The sequence below is a fragment of the Athene noctua genome, chromosome Z (genome assembly GCF_965140245.1).
Source record: "Athene noctua chromosome Z, bAthNoc1.hap1.1, whole genome shotgun sequence".
NCBI lineage: Eukaryota > Metazoa > Chordata > Aves > Strigiformes > Strigidae > Athene > Athene noctua.
Window position 1 is genome coordinate 50,254,310 of NC_134077.1, and position 16,110 is coordinate 50,270,419.

Consider the following 16,110-nt stretch of genomic DNA (forward strand, 5'->3'; position numbering starts at 1 on the left):
AGAAGTGAGACTGTCCCCACTGCTCACCCCATCCACTTTTCTGCTCTGAGTATCTCCCCCATATTTGGGCCAGCAATTAGCTTTGCAACTTTCCTCCCACTCTAAACATTAATTACATTTCAAAATTACCTTTGTTAATTACCTATTCAAATTATATCCACTGGAGAAGTGTTCCACAGTCTTGGAGAACAGCTTGAGTACCATATATATTTTTTTTTGCAATATTCCCCTTTGCAATGAGTCAGAAAGTTTCTGAAAGACATTGTGTGTCAGTACGTGGCAGCTTAAAAATCTCTCCACCAAATGCTTTTACACACCATTTTGGAATAATTTTTAGTTCACTTCTAAGACTGTTCTGGATCAGCTTTAGCTCTCTTCAGCCCTTTCTTATGATACACTAAACAATTTTTATCCATAGTAATTTCAGGTAGCTGTTACCAGGCTGCTAGACAAGACATCTGGTTTTGGAGATGTCTGCTGAAATACCAGAGAGGCGAATCTCATAAGGTCTAATAAGGCAGGTCTCTCAGAGGTCCCTGAAGGCAGTAGTTTTTCAGTTTCAGCTCTGCCTCCAAATTTTAACGCCACAATGCAATTTCTTTGAGGCGAAAATTATAGTTTATACTTGTCTTCAGTACTTGAATGTCAGGGACCACTTTGCTGCATCAGCTCAGCCCTGTTACAGCCTTTTGATGGGAATCTTCTAATTTAGCCTCTGTGAAAAGTGCCCAGCTTAGGTCCTTAATGGTTTGTCATAGTCACCTTGAATCGTAGAGCTTTAGGTGAAATAAAGAGTAGGTGGTTCCAGTCTCTCACACCCACACTAGCTGTGAGATAGATGTATGATTTACTCAGCCATAAATGTATCCATTAGCTATGTCTGTACTGGTAAATAAAATGATCTGTGGCCCATTTTCTGGCCCTGAAACAAAATAGCTCAGTGCAATTTGTATCCACATATTCACTCTCTTCTCTCCCAGTAGTCTTTTGGTTTCAATGCCCAGCACGTGCTGGTCCCTCAGAGAGTTTCAGAGCATGTCATGGGAAGCCAGCACAGCCAGGCAAAGGAGAGTAGCAACAATTAAACAGTATACACAACTCTTGGGCCTTTACCTTGGCTCTGTTTTGTTTGCAACTATAGACATAGCCACTTTTCTTGTTCCCTTACTTGTTGATATGCATCATTACTTTCACTCAAATCGTTGCCCAGACACTGTGTCACTGGGTGCTTAAGAAATTACTGGGCAAAATGCTAGGGCTATTCCCTGCTGGTTTTTTTTTACAGACCAACTTCATTACTGCTGTGTCTGAGTGCCTTCCAGTAGTGCATTAAGTGATATGGCTATGCGTCTGTCAACAGAACTATGAATGTGCTTCATCATTTCCCTTGCCCTCTCCTTAGGAAGGAAATTGTACAGACATACAGTACAGTGATTTGTTTTGGGTGGGTGGTGGTGGTGTGTGCTTGCACTAGAGAAAACTAAGCTAAAGAAGTCTGTCTTTTAACTGAAGATTGACATTTGTTGTGACATTAGATCTTGACATAATTGTCAATGGTCTTGGATCGGTCACCCGAAAAGGCTTTGGATAGATTTATGCAGCCAGCTGTAGTGTATCCTATGTATACCTCAATTAGGTTTAGCTGTACTTGACTAGCCAGGCATGTCAGGAAATAACAGAGCTAAGCAGGACTTTCCGATCGCATCAAGGATATATGGCATTTTCCAGATGTGCCAGCAGGCCTCACGTTTCCCAGAATCACTGGCCTTTCTGTTTCATCTGCACAGTGCAGTGATATAAGTCTCCACTGCTTGTGCACAGGAGCGTGAGAGTGGCAGGAGAGAAAGCAAAAAATCCACAAAGAAGATGTCAGCCTACTCTTGCCAGAAAATCCACCCGGTGTGTGGCAACAGGGATGGCTGGGAGAGCCCGTGGCCTCGGGGAGAGCATCCTGGGATACTGCTTGTCACAGCCAAGCCATGGTGGAGTGCCTCTGTGCCATATGGCATTGTTAGTAAAGTAAACACTCCTGCTTGTCCCACATGAATAAAAGCCATTTCTGGGGAGCAGGGCTGTTACTCCCACTCTTTCTGCCATAGAATCAGTTGATTACTCATATTCTGAACCAAAATCTCTGGGTAGTTTGGAGATGAGGACTTGTAATTCTACTCCATTCTAAATAAGGCATGATCCAAATCGTGCTAAATTTGTTTAATTGATTTTCAAAGGTCATGGAAGAGATTTTTAAATTCTGCTGGAATAGATCACACTCTGGAGAAAGCAAGGTGGTAGAATCAGTACCAAAACCCATAAATGTTTTATGGGGTTAAAGTAGTATACAGCTGGAGAGCAAAACATGTCATTTGAGGCTCTACCCACAGGAATATGGACATTCTGTACTGTGATATTTTGCTATGATCAGTGCAAAGGTTTTTTGCATTCATTGTGGATATCTTAATTTTTTAACAGGATACAACCGACTATGTTGCATATGTAGCTAAGGATCCTGTTAATCGGAGAGGTAAGTTAGAAATGTCTACTTGACATCCTTTTTCCTTTGAGAACATGAATTATTCATGGTATAATTCAGTTGATTTATTTTTTTTCTCCAGCAAAAAATAAATGCAGCTCAGTAAAAGATTGCCTTTGACAGAGTCATGGAAAGATTGTGTAGCAATAAGGAACAGCCATACACAAGTTGGTTCTCAAACTTGGAACAGGTCTTGCCTGTAGTTCATCTCCAAATATCATTTAGATTCTCTTCATCTCTTAAATTTAATGCTTGCCTTACTTGCCTGCATGAGCTTCTAACAGCTAATTATTACCTATACCCAACCTCTGTGCAAGAACTAAACAGTCCTCTGATTAAGTCCTCCTATGAGGTGGCTGAATCTGTTAAGTCTTCTCAGTATATGCCTAATTCTTTCTGGCAGAATCAGATTCTTTACCAAATAGTGAGCTTTTGAGCCAGCTTGCTGGAGGCTGCAATCCTCTTTCTCAATGAAGTTTTATTCAAGGTTGTATTATTACTTTATGAGAGATCAGTCAGGAACAGGGAACCTCTTGTCTTCAAAGACCAAGATCCAGTTCATATTCTCAAAAATAAAAGTAAATTATAAAAAGTGTAAATTACAGTGTGAAATAATAGGCAGAGAAAACATGCCTGCTTGTAATGCATAAAGTGTCACTAGGTCTCAATGCTAGATACAAGGTATTGCATAATGTACCTGAGAATCTATTTATTATTCATAAATTCATAGAGGAAAAAAAGACTAGCTCCAAAAAAATATCAAGCACTTTCAACAAGATTTCTGCAGAATTCAGACACTTTAACTCCAGAATGCCAATGCTGCAGACCCTGAGCTGCGACCTTACCATGGGCACAGCTAATTCAATAACTTCTGTATTTTTTCATCTTTAATTATTTTTAATACCTTAACCATGTGCAGAGATGTCCAGACTTGGGAGTGTTAGCTTATAAATAATACCTGCACTAAATATACTAATATGGGGAGTGGGAGGTAGGGAGAGAGTCCAGTTCTTTGCCATGCATGCTATGTTCCAACACCATGTGTCTCCCATCAGAAAGGCTCTGGCATCAGATCGTAGGCTATGTGTTGCAGAGCTACTCTCCACCTGCTTTAGCAGTACCCTTCTGCTAAACCAGGGAACGATCTAGTTCTGAGAGATCTCAGTGGCAATGTAGTGGACCAGCATCATAGACCAGGCGTTTGCACTGTAGGGTTTGGAGGAACCCAGAGCTCTGTTTTCTGCTTCTGTGTGGGTGGATTTTATATAGAAAATGTTTAATGAACACTTGTGGTTTTTTCCTTATATCTAAGTTGAACGTGTTTAGCTGTGTTTAGCCTTACTTCCTGTCACTGTTCCTTGATGAACTAGTCTATCCTAGATTGAGGAGTTAGTTAAGCGCCTGGTATTTTCTTCCTGTAGTGTAATTTAGTTCAAGTCATGTCTTGTCTCTTCAGGAAAAGTTTGACAGAGTGAACTCTGTAGGTCTCCAGCTGCAATGCACATCATCCATCCTTCAGATAATTTCTGTTCCTCCTTCTTACATTTTTCTGCATTGTTTTAGAAGGTAGATGATGCCTGTTATTATTTGGATTAATTTAGTATTGTCAGCAACCTATAACAGAGGCTGCACCTTCCTACTCATACTTGCTTTTGTCCTCATCATTAACTGGTTTCTCATAAGCCCTTTTTGCGGCAGTGAAGCACTGTTACCTCATGTAAAACTCTTTCATGCTGTGATCTTTAAGCCTTCTGTTACAGCTTTCCATGCGAGCTTTTCCCAATTGTGTGTGTACATCAGGCGTTTGTTCGTCAGTGACTTTGTATGTGACAAGTATTAAAACACATTTTTTTTAAAGGTCTAGTTTACCAAGGGACCTGGATTGCTCTTTTTCACCATCACTGGCCATTCTGTTAATCTTTGGTTTATCTGCAAATTACTTCAGAAGTGAGTTCAAATTTACTTCTGTATGTAGTGAAAATGTTACTGCTGCTGTTTCTAACACTAGCACTGATGCTGTAGTATAGCTTTCGCTTGCATATTAGACTCATTTCTTCTCAAAGATGGAAAAGCTCTCTTCATGCTTTATATCCTGGATCTAGCAATCTAAAGGCTGTCTATCTTCTGCTGTAACTTTCATGAGAAATGAACTCTGTGTGATCCATACCTTCTCATCCTTGTACAAGAAGCACATCTACCTGCTGAAAGTCCATCCATGTATCCAAGGAAACAGGTTGTCTTTATGTCACCTTCTGAAACTACTTAATGACTCATGCTTCATTTTAGCTCCAGTTAGGTTTAGCAGCGAGAAATGTAGCCTCTTTAAATCCCCACTCAGTAACTAGAGTGCAAAAATTTTAGATTTGTTTGGCCTAACTACTTTCAGCCCATGTTCATGGAGAGAGGTCTGCACCTTACCTGGGGGCTGATTGTTCACTGCTGCCAGCAGTGGTGCAGAGGGGCTAAACAGCAAATATATTGTGCTAGCCAGGGATGTCTACCTCTGTCTTTGAACACATGGAGGTCCTGTTTTTGGCTGCCAAATCCACTTTTAACATGCAGCTAAGGACATTTCCCCTCACTCAGGCATTGCCTCAGCATGCTGGTTGGCACAATAGATGCTATAAGGTGAGAGGAGAGTATTACTGGATCTGTTTAGCAGGCCAGCATCTCATACCATCTCATGCTGTGTAAAGTGCTGCAGATGCTGAGGGAGAGACAGCTTGGTGTCCTGGTCATTCCATACCTGCATAACTGCAGGTTTCTTGGCCCTTTATTCTGGACTCTTCAGAAGTCTGTCCAGTAGATCAGCCTCTGAGAAGTCATTGCTAAACCTCCTTAGCTTCCCATATTGCTTTAACTAAAATTACGTCATACAAATGTCATGACCAGCCCTTATTTGTAGGACATTGGCATCCAAAGCACTTGATTCCACTGAGCTGGACACTGGGCATATACTAAAATGCAGTTTTTCAGTGGAAGAATTTATACTGAGGTCATTAAAGCACTCAGGGGTGATAGAAATTAATAACTTTGAAGAAGGTCCCACTGTGCTGTAGCACGACCTCGAAAACAGAGTTTCAAATCCAATCCAAGCTCTAGCCAGTAGACCATGTGCTTGTCCAGCACTGAATATGGAAAATGAACTCGCCTGGGTTTTTCTGAATATCACTGATTTGGTGTTCATTCAGATCTTTAGCTTCTAGCTCTTAACACCCATCATTCCCGCAGTGTTTGGTGAAATCTTCATGAGTTCACCTGTTTATGGTGTCACATAAGAGGACACCTCTGAGCCATTGTCTGATTTAAAACTGGAATGGATTTGGCTATTCAGACAGCTGATAAAGGTTTCTTGGTCTCTCATAGGAAGAGAGCTTGTGTTGCCAGCCCCCTCCTTACTGCATCTGTCATGGTGGGTTCAGAGTTACGGCACATGAGGGAGCACTGGAGCTAACCAAGGTCCTGGTTCTGTGCTCCCCAGTGATCCCGCAGTTTGCTGGGAGTGTCTCGATAGAGACAAGCAGGAAAATATACCAGATTCTATTACTGGAATCAGATCAGAGCCCGGGATCTAGAAAGTATCCTCGTTACTGCTCCTCCCTCAGCCTGTAATTTGGGAAATTCTGGAAACTCAGAGGAAGTGAACAGCTTGAGGGCTTGACGTGATTAGACATAAAACTGAAGTAATGAAAAGGAGGAAAGCAAAGAAAGCTTTTTTGTTGTTACCATCCCCTAATATTTTTATAATTTCAATTTATAGCTGAGAATTTTAATATAATCTATTGAATTTAGGTAATAGTAAGTTAAATTTTATGAGATTTCCTGTATTTATGAACTTGTTAGAATTGTATAACTGATTTGTGGTCTTGCCTATTGCAGTTACACACTAGAGCAATTTTATTTAACCTTAAAAAAGACCCCATTGCCTCAAATTCACTGTGCCAGAATTGGGCTTTATTGAAACGTGCTCACCATGAATAGGGCAACTATACCTGATGTGTAGGTGTTTTGTCATAGGTCAGTGCACCCTGCCATAACACGAACAATGATTTTCATGTGCATGTGTCAAATCTTTTTCATTTAGCTTGTCATATACTGGAATGCTGTGATGGCCTGGCCCAGGATGTCATCAGCACCATAGGGCAAGCGTTTGAGCTTCGATTTAAGCAATACTTGCGGTGCCCCTCTAAGATACCTACTTTCCATGATAGGTGAGTATGACTGCAGGAGACTGCTAAAGGATCTTCTTTAGATTTGTATTTACTTGATAAAATGTGCTGTGGACAAAGTTGTTGGAGACGGATGGGATTTAAATACTTTAAAAAGAGATTTCTTCTGAATTAGCAAAGGAGCATTTGCCTAATGAATGTGAAAGGAGCACAGTCATTTTAAAAGAATGGGCTAAATACGGATTTCACAGTGAACTTATTGAAATGATCATGTATTTTCTCTTGTAGTTAGTAGGCAGAGTTCGATGGTCAGATATGGGTATGTGTGGCATTTCCTCATTGTTACTGTCATAGCAGCTCTGTCACGTGAGATAAAGTAAGCTAGAGTTGCTGGGCTTCCAAAATGACTAGTGATGTTTCAATCTTTCTGAAATTAGCCAGGTAAGGTTTTTAGGAATGTGATATATTGTACAGAGGCTTTGACTGCATTGTTCTCTGGAGAATAACAGAATTTGTTGGCTTGTATATGTTTAAAAGATTAGGATGTAGTATTCTGTTTTCTTTGGTGAGCTGTGTTTTTGTCATGGATTGCTATATTCTTGCTAACATTAGTATAAATCCCAGTGAGGCGGCATCTGTGTAATCTCTTATATCAGAGTAAAATGAGTGTATGGTGAATATAAAATGCTACTATCCTAATTGGGAAGCATTTTGTACTCACTTCAGATTTTTGTAAATGACTGTTAAATGTGGACTGAAACCACAAATCTCATATCTTGGTTTTGTGAAGTTCTTCCAGATTTATGCTGGTAATAGAGCAGCCATAACAAAAGACAAAGTTTTAATGCTTAGTCAATCAATCAGCTAATAATATCACAAATGCTACTGTAAAGTTAAATAAAATAATTTGTTAATGCAGTTTATAACAGTCTTTAAAGCTAAGTAAAAACACTCTTTACTCAACATAAAGAATTTCATCCGTTGCAAAGGAGGTTTAGATTAATTTGTTTAAACAGAGAGGGTCTGCTGCAAGATCTGTAATTGCTTCCTGGCTTACCATGGTAGCTGAATTGTCAAAATAATAAGCAATAGTGATCCCCTGACAGGTAATCTTAACATGCTGCAAATATCTGTAAGTGCTTTGCAAGTGAGGGACAAAATAAAGCACTCACTTTCTTACAGAATGAAGAGTATTGATGAGCCATGGATGGATGAAGATAACCAGGCGACCGAACATCCCTATTATAACAACATCCCAAATAAAATGCCCCCCCCTGGTGGCTTCATTGATGCCAGGCTCAAAACAAGACTTCCCACTGCTGCAGATACAGCTCAGGTTAGTGCAATTGCATCTCTGTCCTCCTGCTAATGGATCCAAAATTTTTTTTAAATGTATACTTTAACGTGGATACATTGGGATCATTTATAGCTCATAGCCTTTCATGTGTGGCCAGTTTCCTTTTGAATGGGCATTGAAGATCTAGGGTGCAACAAATTAGGCAGGTTCAGGTCAAACAAAAGGAGGTGAGTTCCTCACAGTGTTAAAAGATTACACAGGTTCAAGGAAGAGAAATCCATGGAGGGTGACTACATTTGTAGAATGAGAGTGTCAGTGCACACTAACTGGAAAAGATTTGATGCACAATCATTTAAACCATCTAGTACAGTCATTACTAACAGTTCATTATGTTCATAAATCGGCAGTGTTCAGCCAGGTTCCTAGGTAGGTTTTCTACCTCATGTTGAATTGAGGTCACTCTGGATATTTCTGCCAGCATTGCTGTTGAAAGTTTGACTACAGTATCAGCATAGCCACCTAAGAGGAGTTTACATATCCAGCGCAACTCTGCTTAAACCCAGAGGCACCTTGTCTGTTGACAACATCCTCCCTTCAGTACCTGGGTGTGTCCCCTGGTACCAATGTGTGTCTTTCAGCTCATGCTTTGGAAGGTGCTGGGGGTGTCATCTGGTCTCTCATATGCTTCTGTGGAATGCTTTTCACAGGCACGGTTTGTCAGGGCTTGCTATGTGAAGACAAATGTATTAGAGGAGATGATGCATCATTTAGGGTTGTGGGGGCTAATAAAAGCAGGAAGCAGGGAAGTTTACATGAAGGTCACCGGTAACATCTTACTCCTACACAAACACATTTGTGAGATATATATTCTGACACCATGATGAATCGGAAATGAAGAGTGGGAGTACACAGAACACAGCCAAGGAAATTGTCAGAGCCACTCATAATATATCTGAGCATTTTAAAGGTAATTAAAAATGTCTTTGCACATGTGTCCATTCTAGTCTGCAGCAGGAGTAGGAGGAGAGCAAATCTATTACCAGAGTCGTCACTTAGGAGACAAATTCAGTGAAGACTGGCATCCTGGGCCTGTTAAGCAAGGTGAGTTTTGCTAGTTTTAGCTGTAATACTTCAGGAGGTCTTGGGTGGACAAAGCATGCAAAAGTCTGATTTCTCAGTGTCTTAAGCAGTGAACTGCACTTTGTTGATAGATTCCCTTTGTCTGAACTTTGGTGTTGATATGACTGAAAGCATTTGATAATTACCTCTGGATAAGTTATTAAATGCACACCTTCATAAAATTTCACCTTTTGCAGAGCAGCTCATAAATAGACTTGCCCCAAATCTTCAGCTCCATAGCTTGCCATAACTATGGTATTTGAAGACAGGCTGCATACTCTGTTCTGAAAATCTGACCCACTAGGGTATGCAACATGGGGTTTCCAAAGGAATAGCCTAAAGTCAGCATTTTTTTTAAAAAATTAAATGTGGAGCATTGCGTGTGTTTGCACATGATCTCTGCCCATGAATAACAAATAATGCATAATGTTCTTTTTGGTTTTGTTGTCTGTGAATTTTAAGCAAATCATATCAAAATATGTGTGTGAAATTTCACCCCTCCACCTTTATGTGACAGCTTTACTGTGTTTCTGGGGACACTTTCTTTTCAAATGCTGTCAATCTGCACAGATGTAAGGATTTTATTCCATTTCTTCCTCTCATGACTCCCCAACTGAATATAATTTTTGAAACTGTGAGTCTTTATTTACAAAAGCTTTCTTTCCTGCTGAATAATAATGCCCCCCTGCAAGCCCTCATTGAAACACAGTTCTGAATCAATTCATCAATATTTTCTTCTACTAGATCCTGCAGTTACTTACTTTGCATCTCCCATTCTAGGGAATTTTAAACCTGTGGTGATGGGGTATCGTATTATTTGGTCATTATAACAACATTGTTCTGTCAAATACAAAAAAAAGAAGGAAAAAAGTCTTGAATTTTCTAGGATCTCTGGATATTTGTAGTATATCGGAAGGGAAATCAAAAGTAACCCCAACAGCAGAGATGCCAGCGTATGTAAACACACAGCATATAAATATAGAAGCTCTACTGGCACTTCAGGCAGATGCTGAAAATACCTTCACTGGAACAGCAGATGATACCAAAGAGAGCAGCCCGGGAAAGGATCTGTTCGACATGAGTGAGTTCCCTTCCTATTCACTCCCTATCTAACAAGTAACCTAATATGTTTATGCATTAGTACTGTAAAAAAATAATTTTAAATTTCTCCAAATTTTAGTATTCCTGGTGGAATTATGGTGAATTTTAGAGTGCATGGTGGTGAACCGAGTTAAAATAAGGGTACCCAGAGAAATCTGAGTTAAGGTGAGTTGCAGTCTGTTATCTTTAGCATCACAGACAACTACATCAGAAGGAAAATAAGTCAGGAGGCTTGTCATGAAGAAAAGTGAAGGAGTGAATGGCTGGAGAATTAGCTCCAACATATCCTGTGAATGTTACTAGGAAGTCAATGCATATACAAAATCTTTGTGCTAGGAAGCTGGGAGGGAAATTAAAAGGCTGAGTTATCCCTTGCTCTGGTTAGACCTACTATCCTATCTAGCTATCTGTTCCAATTTTGAAGGCAGCTTTTCCAAAACTAGAATCATAGCCATAAAACAATGATTTAAACATTAGTCCTAATTTGATGTTGGTGCTACCAATACACACTGTTTTCAGCATTGAAGAGATACTTAACAGGAAATATGGGGAAAGCCGTTTGCTGCACAGAAACTTCTTTTGGTTTTGTACTCTTCCTACTTCCGATCAATTGCTGACACATGATATATTTGATTCATATAATTAAAAGGCAGTGAGACAAAGCAGTTGCTGTCTATATGCTATTTATAAAATAACATATCTACATTTCTGTTTTCTCAGTATACATGAAGCTATCTTCCCAGCATGTTGTTGCTGAGAGCTCTATTTCCACGGCTTAGGGAGATTTTGGACTGAAAGGAAGGGGAAGGGAGGCAAGTTGAGAGAATATCTATATGTGAATATAGATCTGAAATGAAAAAAGTGTTCTGTCTGAAATCACGGATGTTAACCTTGTTTTCTGACTTGCTTTACCCTTAAAACACGCACATGCTTCTATTTTATATGCATTCCTTTCCTAAAAATAGGGAAAACTGATTTCTCATCTTCCAGCCTTCATTAATCTTTATTAACCATTGGATCATTGGAGAAAAGTAGTATTAGAAAATGTGTCAACTAGCCCTAAGTTAGTGGTTTGTCAAGATAAACATGTATTGGGCTTAGTGCAGACTGCAATGTAGTGAAAGACATATATAAGCTGGTTTTAAGAATTAGCTGAGGTATCAGTAAACTGTGACAGCACAATATTTACCTTGTTTCTCTGAGCTAAATTAACATCTCTGTTGCCCCATGCAAACATGGCTGTGTACTGCTGGCATCTGAGCAGTCTATTTAGAGCTGGTGTATTGCTTCATGGTACTGCTCTGCTGATGTCCTTTCGTTAAGTCTAATGGGCACAGAACAATAGCTCTTTTTAATATGCACTAGTTGGCCAGATGAAGGTCTTGCAAGAGAAAATTTCTTCCAATAGGTCAGTATATAATGAAGCATGTGCTGACCTATTTGCTATTTCTGTAAGACTGTTGAGGTCTGTAATGACACATCTTTCCATTCCACTCTACAGGAAATAACACAGAGTTCAGGATTTAGCTGAGGTTTAAAAGATATCAGCTAGGTAAATCACATTAAAGGTTTTAGCCTATGTCTATATTGCAAAGTTTTCTTCCCAGGTGGAGGCTAGGGGTAGGCAGGTAGTGGTAAGGGCAACTGATCCCTTCTAGACATACCCTTGGGCTGGAGACTCAGTAATGGATAATTTTTAAATTAATATGTTGTTTAAAAAGAGGCCAGATATGAGTATAATGACATTGGGTACCCATATTATACAATGTATTTGAAATTAAACTGTCTGACATACCTGGCAAGACAAAAGGAGAGCTCTGCCCAGTACCAGGGCATATAAATGCAACTGTTGACAATAGCTATTACTGAAATAAAATCATTACCTTTCAAAAGCTCTTGCCAAGGTTTGCTCTGATTTTTATCAGCATCTTTCTGTGCGTAACATACATTTTTAACATATTAAACTCTTTGGTTTTAATACAATCAATAAATCAGTAGGCCTAGCAGTACATCTTTCCTGTTTTTTCATAAAGATAAAGGGAAGTGGCTATAACACAAAATAAATCCAGTTTAAAATTACTGGAATATCCCCAATATGTAACATGATTTACCTCTGAATGAACTTGCCCTTGTGTCCATTTTCATAACCAGAACCATTTGAGGATGCCCTCAAGAACCAAACATCTGAGGCTGCATTGAGGAAATCCACTTCCACAGGATGCATCAGTCCTCTTTTATCCAGAGCAGCTGATTGGACTATAGCTGAGGAGCTGAGTGCAGAGCCATGGTATCAAGGAGAGATGAGCAGGAAAGAAGCAGAACAGCTGTTAAAGAAATGCGGAGACTTCCTCGTGAGGAAGAGTGCCACAAATCCTGGCTCCTATGTGCTGACAGGCATGCAGAATGGACAAGCCAAGCATCTTCTTTTGGTGGACCCAGAAGGAACCGTAAGTGCTGACTCCTCAGTAATACAAGTTTTCTGACTCTACACATTTTGTCTAAATGTGTTTAATCTTGTTTACAGATTATTCACAACTGATCATAAGTACAGCCTCATATCTCTAATATGACATCACACCTCTAATTCTCTCCCTGATGCCTAGCAGAAGACCCACTGCATGATTTCTGCATGTTGCGGGGAGCCTTAGGGACCTGATTTCCCAGCAAGGTCAAGATTTAGCCGTGGCAGTAGTCTTAGTCAAAAGTACAGCTAAGCCACTTTAGCTTTCCTGCTGAGAAAGCTGGTGGCTGTGCAAGTTTGGCCAGTTTGCATGCTGGCAGTTTCCACATGACATCTCCATTAGCTAGACAGACCAGGCCCTCTGTGTTTTCCTGCAAGTAAGCCCAGGAGAGAACTGGGGTAAACCTGCTCCATCTCTTTGCTGCACAGGGACTTACTTAGCTGACAAAGGGGCCCTGCCAGCAGCAGAATGGAGAGGGCAAGGGAGCTTCAGTTTTCTGCAGCTGTCGTGTCCTGCTTCCAGGGAGGCTTAGTTTCATCGGAGAGAATGAAAGACTTGCCACACATTTTATTCTTGGTTCCTGGTAGCTGACAACGGGCAACTCCTTTTCCTCTGTAAAGGACGACTTCAGATGATAAGCCCCAAAGTAAATGAGGAACTCCTGTAAAGGAGTTGGTTTGTTGGCATCTGTTTCAGCTGAGAAACCTGTGGCAGAATTATGCTTGTCCTGCATAGTATGTATCGCTGCAGTGAGGAATGCCCATGGTACTTGTTGTAATTACATTTGCCACATGAGGCCAGTCAAAGAATGGTTTTGCACTTTTAGATGCCAACTGCTTAGTCCTGGGCTTGACCAGGACACCAGCCTGGTGAACTGGCCCTACGCTTCTTGGTGGGCAGCTGCCTTTGCTAAACTTTTGCCAGTGGTTTTGTGACTCCTGCAGCAGGGCCCTCTAATTCTCACTTCAGCATAAACCCACAAATAGTTGTTACAGGATACTGTGAGGAAAATGCTGCTGTGTGACATGGCAAGTGCAGATATGTTATGTCCCACCAGGAGCTCTGCTGCTCTGCTGTCTGGCATGGAATACTCAGGCCCTATGGTGACTCCTGGGACATTTTCCTCCTGCAAAGATCAGAGGCCCTCCATCTTTTCTGCACTGACTTTAAGAGCAGTACTAATTTGCTGATGTTCTTGTGTAGGCACCTGCTTGTTCTCTGAACCTGTCCCCTCCCTCAGCCTACTTGTGATGTGCCATCGTGCCCCAAATGTCTCCAAAACTCCTCATTCGGGAGGCACCGCTTGAGAACAGGTTTTCTGTGTCTGTATTTAGGTTAGCTGTGCTGTCTATATGATTTGTGGAATCCTGACACAGCTCCTGAGCAGGCCCATTTGTGACTTGTCAGAGCGGAGAATTGTCAATAAAATGCCTGTGTGTGGCCAGCCACAGCAGTGTGCCCAGCGGCTTGCATTTCTTCTGTGTGAAGAAGTGTGAAGGCCCTGACTTGATTATTTGTAAAAAATGATTCCCACAAAGGCTGCCTGAAAATTCATGTCACACACAAATTACCCAGTCACACATTGTGTGTGTTTCCAGAGCACAGTTAACTGTCCAGTTGCTTCTGCTCTCATCCAGCTGACAAAAAGAAAGGATGTCTAGTTCAGGTAAGGGATGCTTAAAATGGAGAACTATAGAATTTTTACTAGGTTTAGAATTAGGGTTTGAACTCTGTTGATGTCAGGAGCATATTGCTTATGATAAGAAAAATCTCAGCTGCGTTGAATGGACTGAAAATATGTTAATCTGAATATAGATAAGGAAAGTTAATGCTGTTTTAAAGAGATATTTTAATTTTTAAAATATAGCTCTGAATAATTACAGAAAACAATGTTTCAAAGCAGTATTTTTCAGAAATTGGGAGAGCCTGTTGGTTTTCTTCAGTGTTGCAGCTACATGTGGACCAAGCAGATAGCATCATTTGCCACCTAAATTGTTTCTGGTTTTTGCCCTGTGACATCCTGTGCTAAGTTTCTAGCAGTTTTGACAGAACTTAATGATGAAGACAAATATATCAAGGAAGGTGCCCACCACAGCATAAGCTGGCTTTGGAAAGTTTTAACAAAAGTCGTTCTTTCTTTCTGAGAAAAGTTCAGGGAAAATAGATTACATGCCTCACTTGAGGGCAGTGCTCAGAGGCTTTAGCTTGAGGCAATGTAGAACCATCCCAGTACAAAGCTTTACTGCAGCATGACATTTGCTTGAGGGGACCTCTGCTCTGCCCATGGAAGCTGTATGCCTAACTCGTTTTAAACACTGGAAATAAATGCTTTGTGAAGATGGTAAATAATTATATTATTTTGTAGTATAGATTAGTTTTTGGCCTGTCCTGATAACGTTGACTGTTTTACCCTTGCAATATCAGTTTCCTCTTATCATGGGTATACTACTTGGCATACTTAGCAGGATGCCAGTGCAGAGGGCTGGTAAATTGGCTAGTTCCCTGCCCTGAAGTGTTTCAGTTTCAAAAGCACAGGGGTGTGCCACGAAGCATGGGACAAACCCAAGCCTAGCACACGTGGTGGCTGGATCACTGTTGGGGAAGGGGATTTTCCAGCACCAGAAGAAGATCTTCGTAAGGAAAGCACAAAGATGCGCACAGAGAAGAGTTGGGTTCTGGCATCTCTGGAGGGACAGATCGTTTTAATGAAAAAGGTGAAAACACTTAGAAGAAGTAGGTGATCTCTTGGAGAAGAATATTTGATCTAAAAACCCAGTTTACAGTGAATCAAAATGTTGTACAGAAAATTTTCAATCAGACTTATTCAGAAAGAGTGAAATACCTGTTTGGTGAGAAAAGAGGGAGTAAGAGACAAAACGGAAGCAAACCTCCAGAAATACCAAATTTCCACTGATTTTGATGGGAGAGGGATCAGTCTCTAAAACATGATCAATTGTGTCATTTTATTCTTAGAAAATTTTAGTGGAAGTTAAGGGAAAAAGTATTTTGTTTTTTAATCTATCTTCCTGCATCTTTTTTTTTTAAGGTTCGTACAAAAGATCGTGTCTTTGACAGTATAAGTCATCTCATCAATCATCATCTTGAGAATCATTTGCCAATAGTTTCTTCTGGGAGTGAACTCTGCCTGCAGCAGCCTGTGGAGAGGAAACACTGACTCCAGATGACTATTTTAGTTTTTGTAATTGGCAAGCTTAAGTGGTAGAAATTGCAGATATGAAAAAAACTGCACATTAAAAAAAAAACATATTCACATATATTTCACCAGTATGTTTTCTTTAGGTTTAAGAAGCCCCATTTCACATGGTACACTTGAACATTCTCAATGCTTTATGTAGATGTGAAGTCACAGCAGAAGGCTTTCTTAAAAAGTAATTTCAATAAAATTGTTCAGATTCTCTAATGTGAATGTTG

At 40.3% G+C, this 16,110-nt stretch overlaps 1 protein-coding gene across 1 annotated transcript in view; it reads left to right on the plus strand.

The window, feature by feature from the left end:
• SHC3 (SHC adaptor protein 3) overlaps nt 1–15,881 on the plus strand; it is a 58,518-nt gene extending 42,637 nt beyond the window's left edge. The window contains exons 6-12 of the mRNA XM_074931964.1: nt 2,470–2,521; nt 6,615–6,741; nt 7,882–8,039; nt 9,014–9,097; nt 10,002–10,196; nt 12,368–12,663; nt 15,725–15,881. Coding sequence (XP_074788065.1) covers nt 2,470–2,521; nt 6,615–6,741; nt 7,882–8,039; nt 9,014–9,097; nt 10,002–10,196; nt 12,368–12,663; nt 15,725–15,853 — 1,041 coding nt within the window. The 3' untranslated portion in view covers nt 15,854–15,881. The remainder of the gene's footprint in view (nt 1–2,469; nt 2,522–6,614; nt 6,742–7,881; nt 8,040–9,013; nt 9,098–10,001; nt 10,197–12,367; nt 12,664–15,724) is intronic.
• The last annotated feature ends 229 nt before the right edge of the window (nt 15,882–16,110 follow it).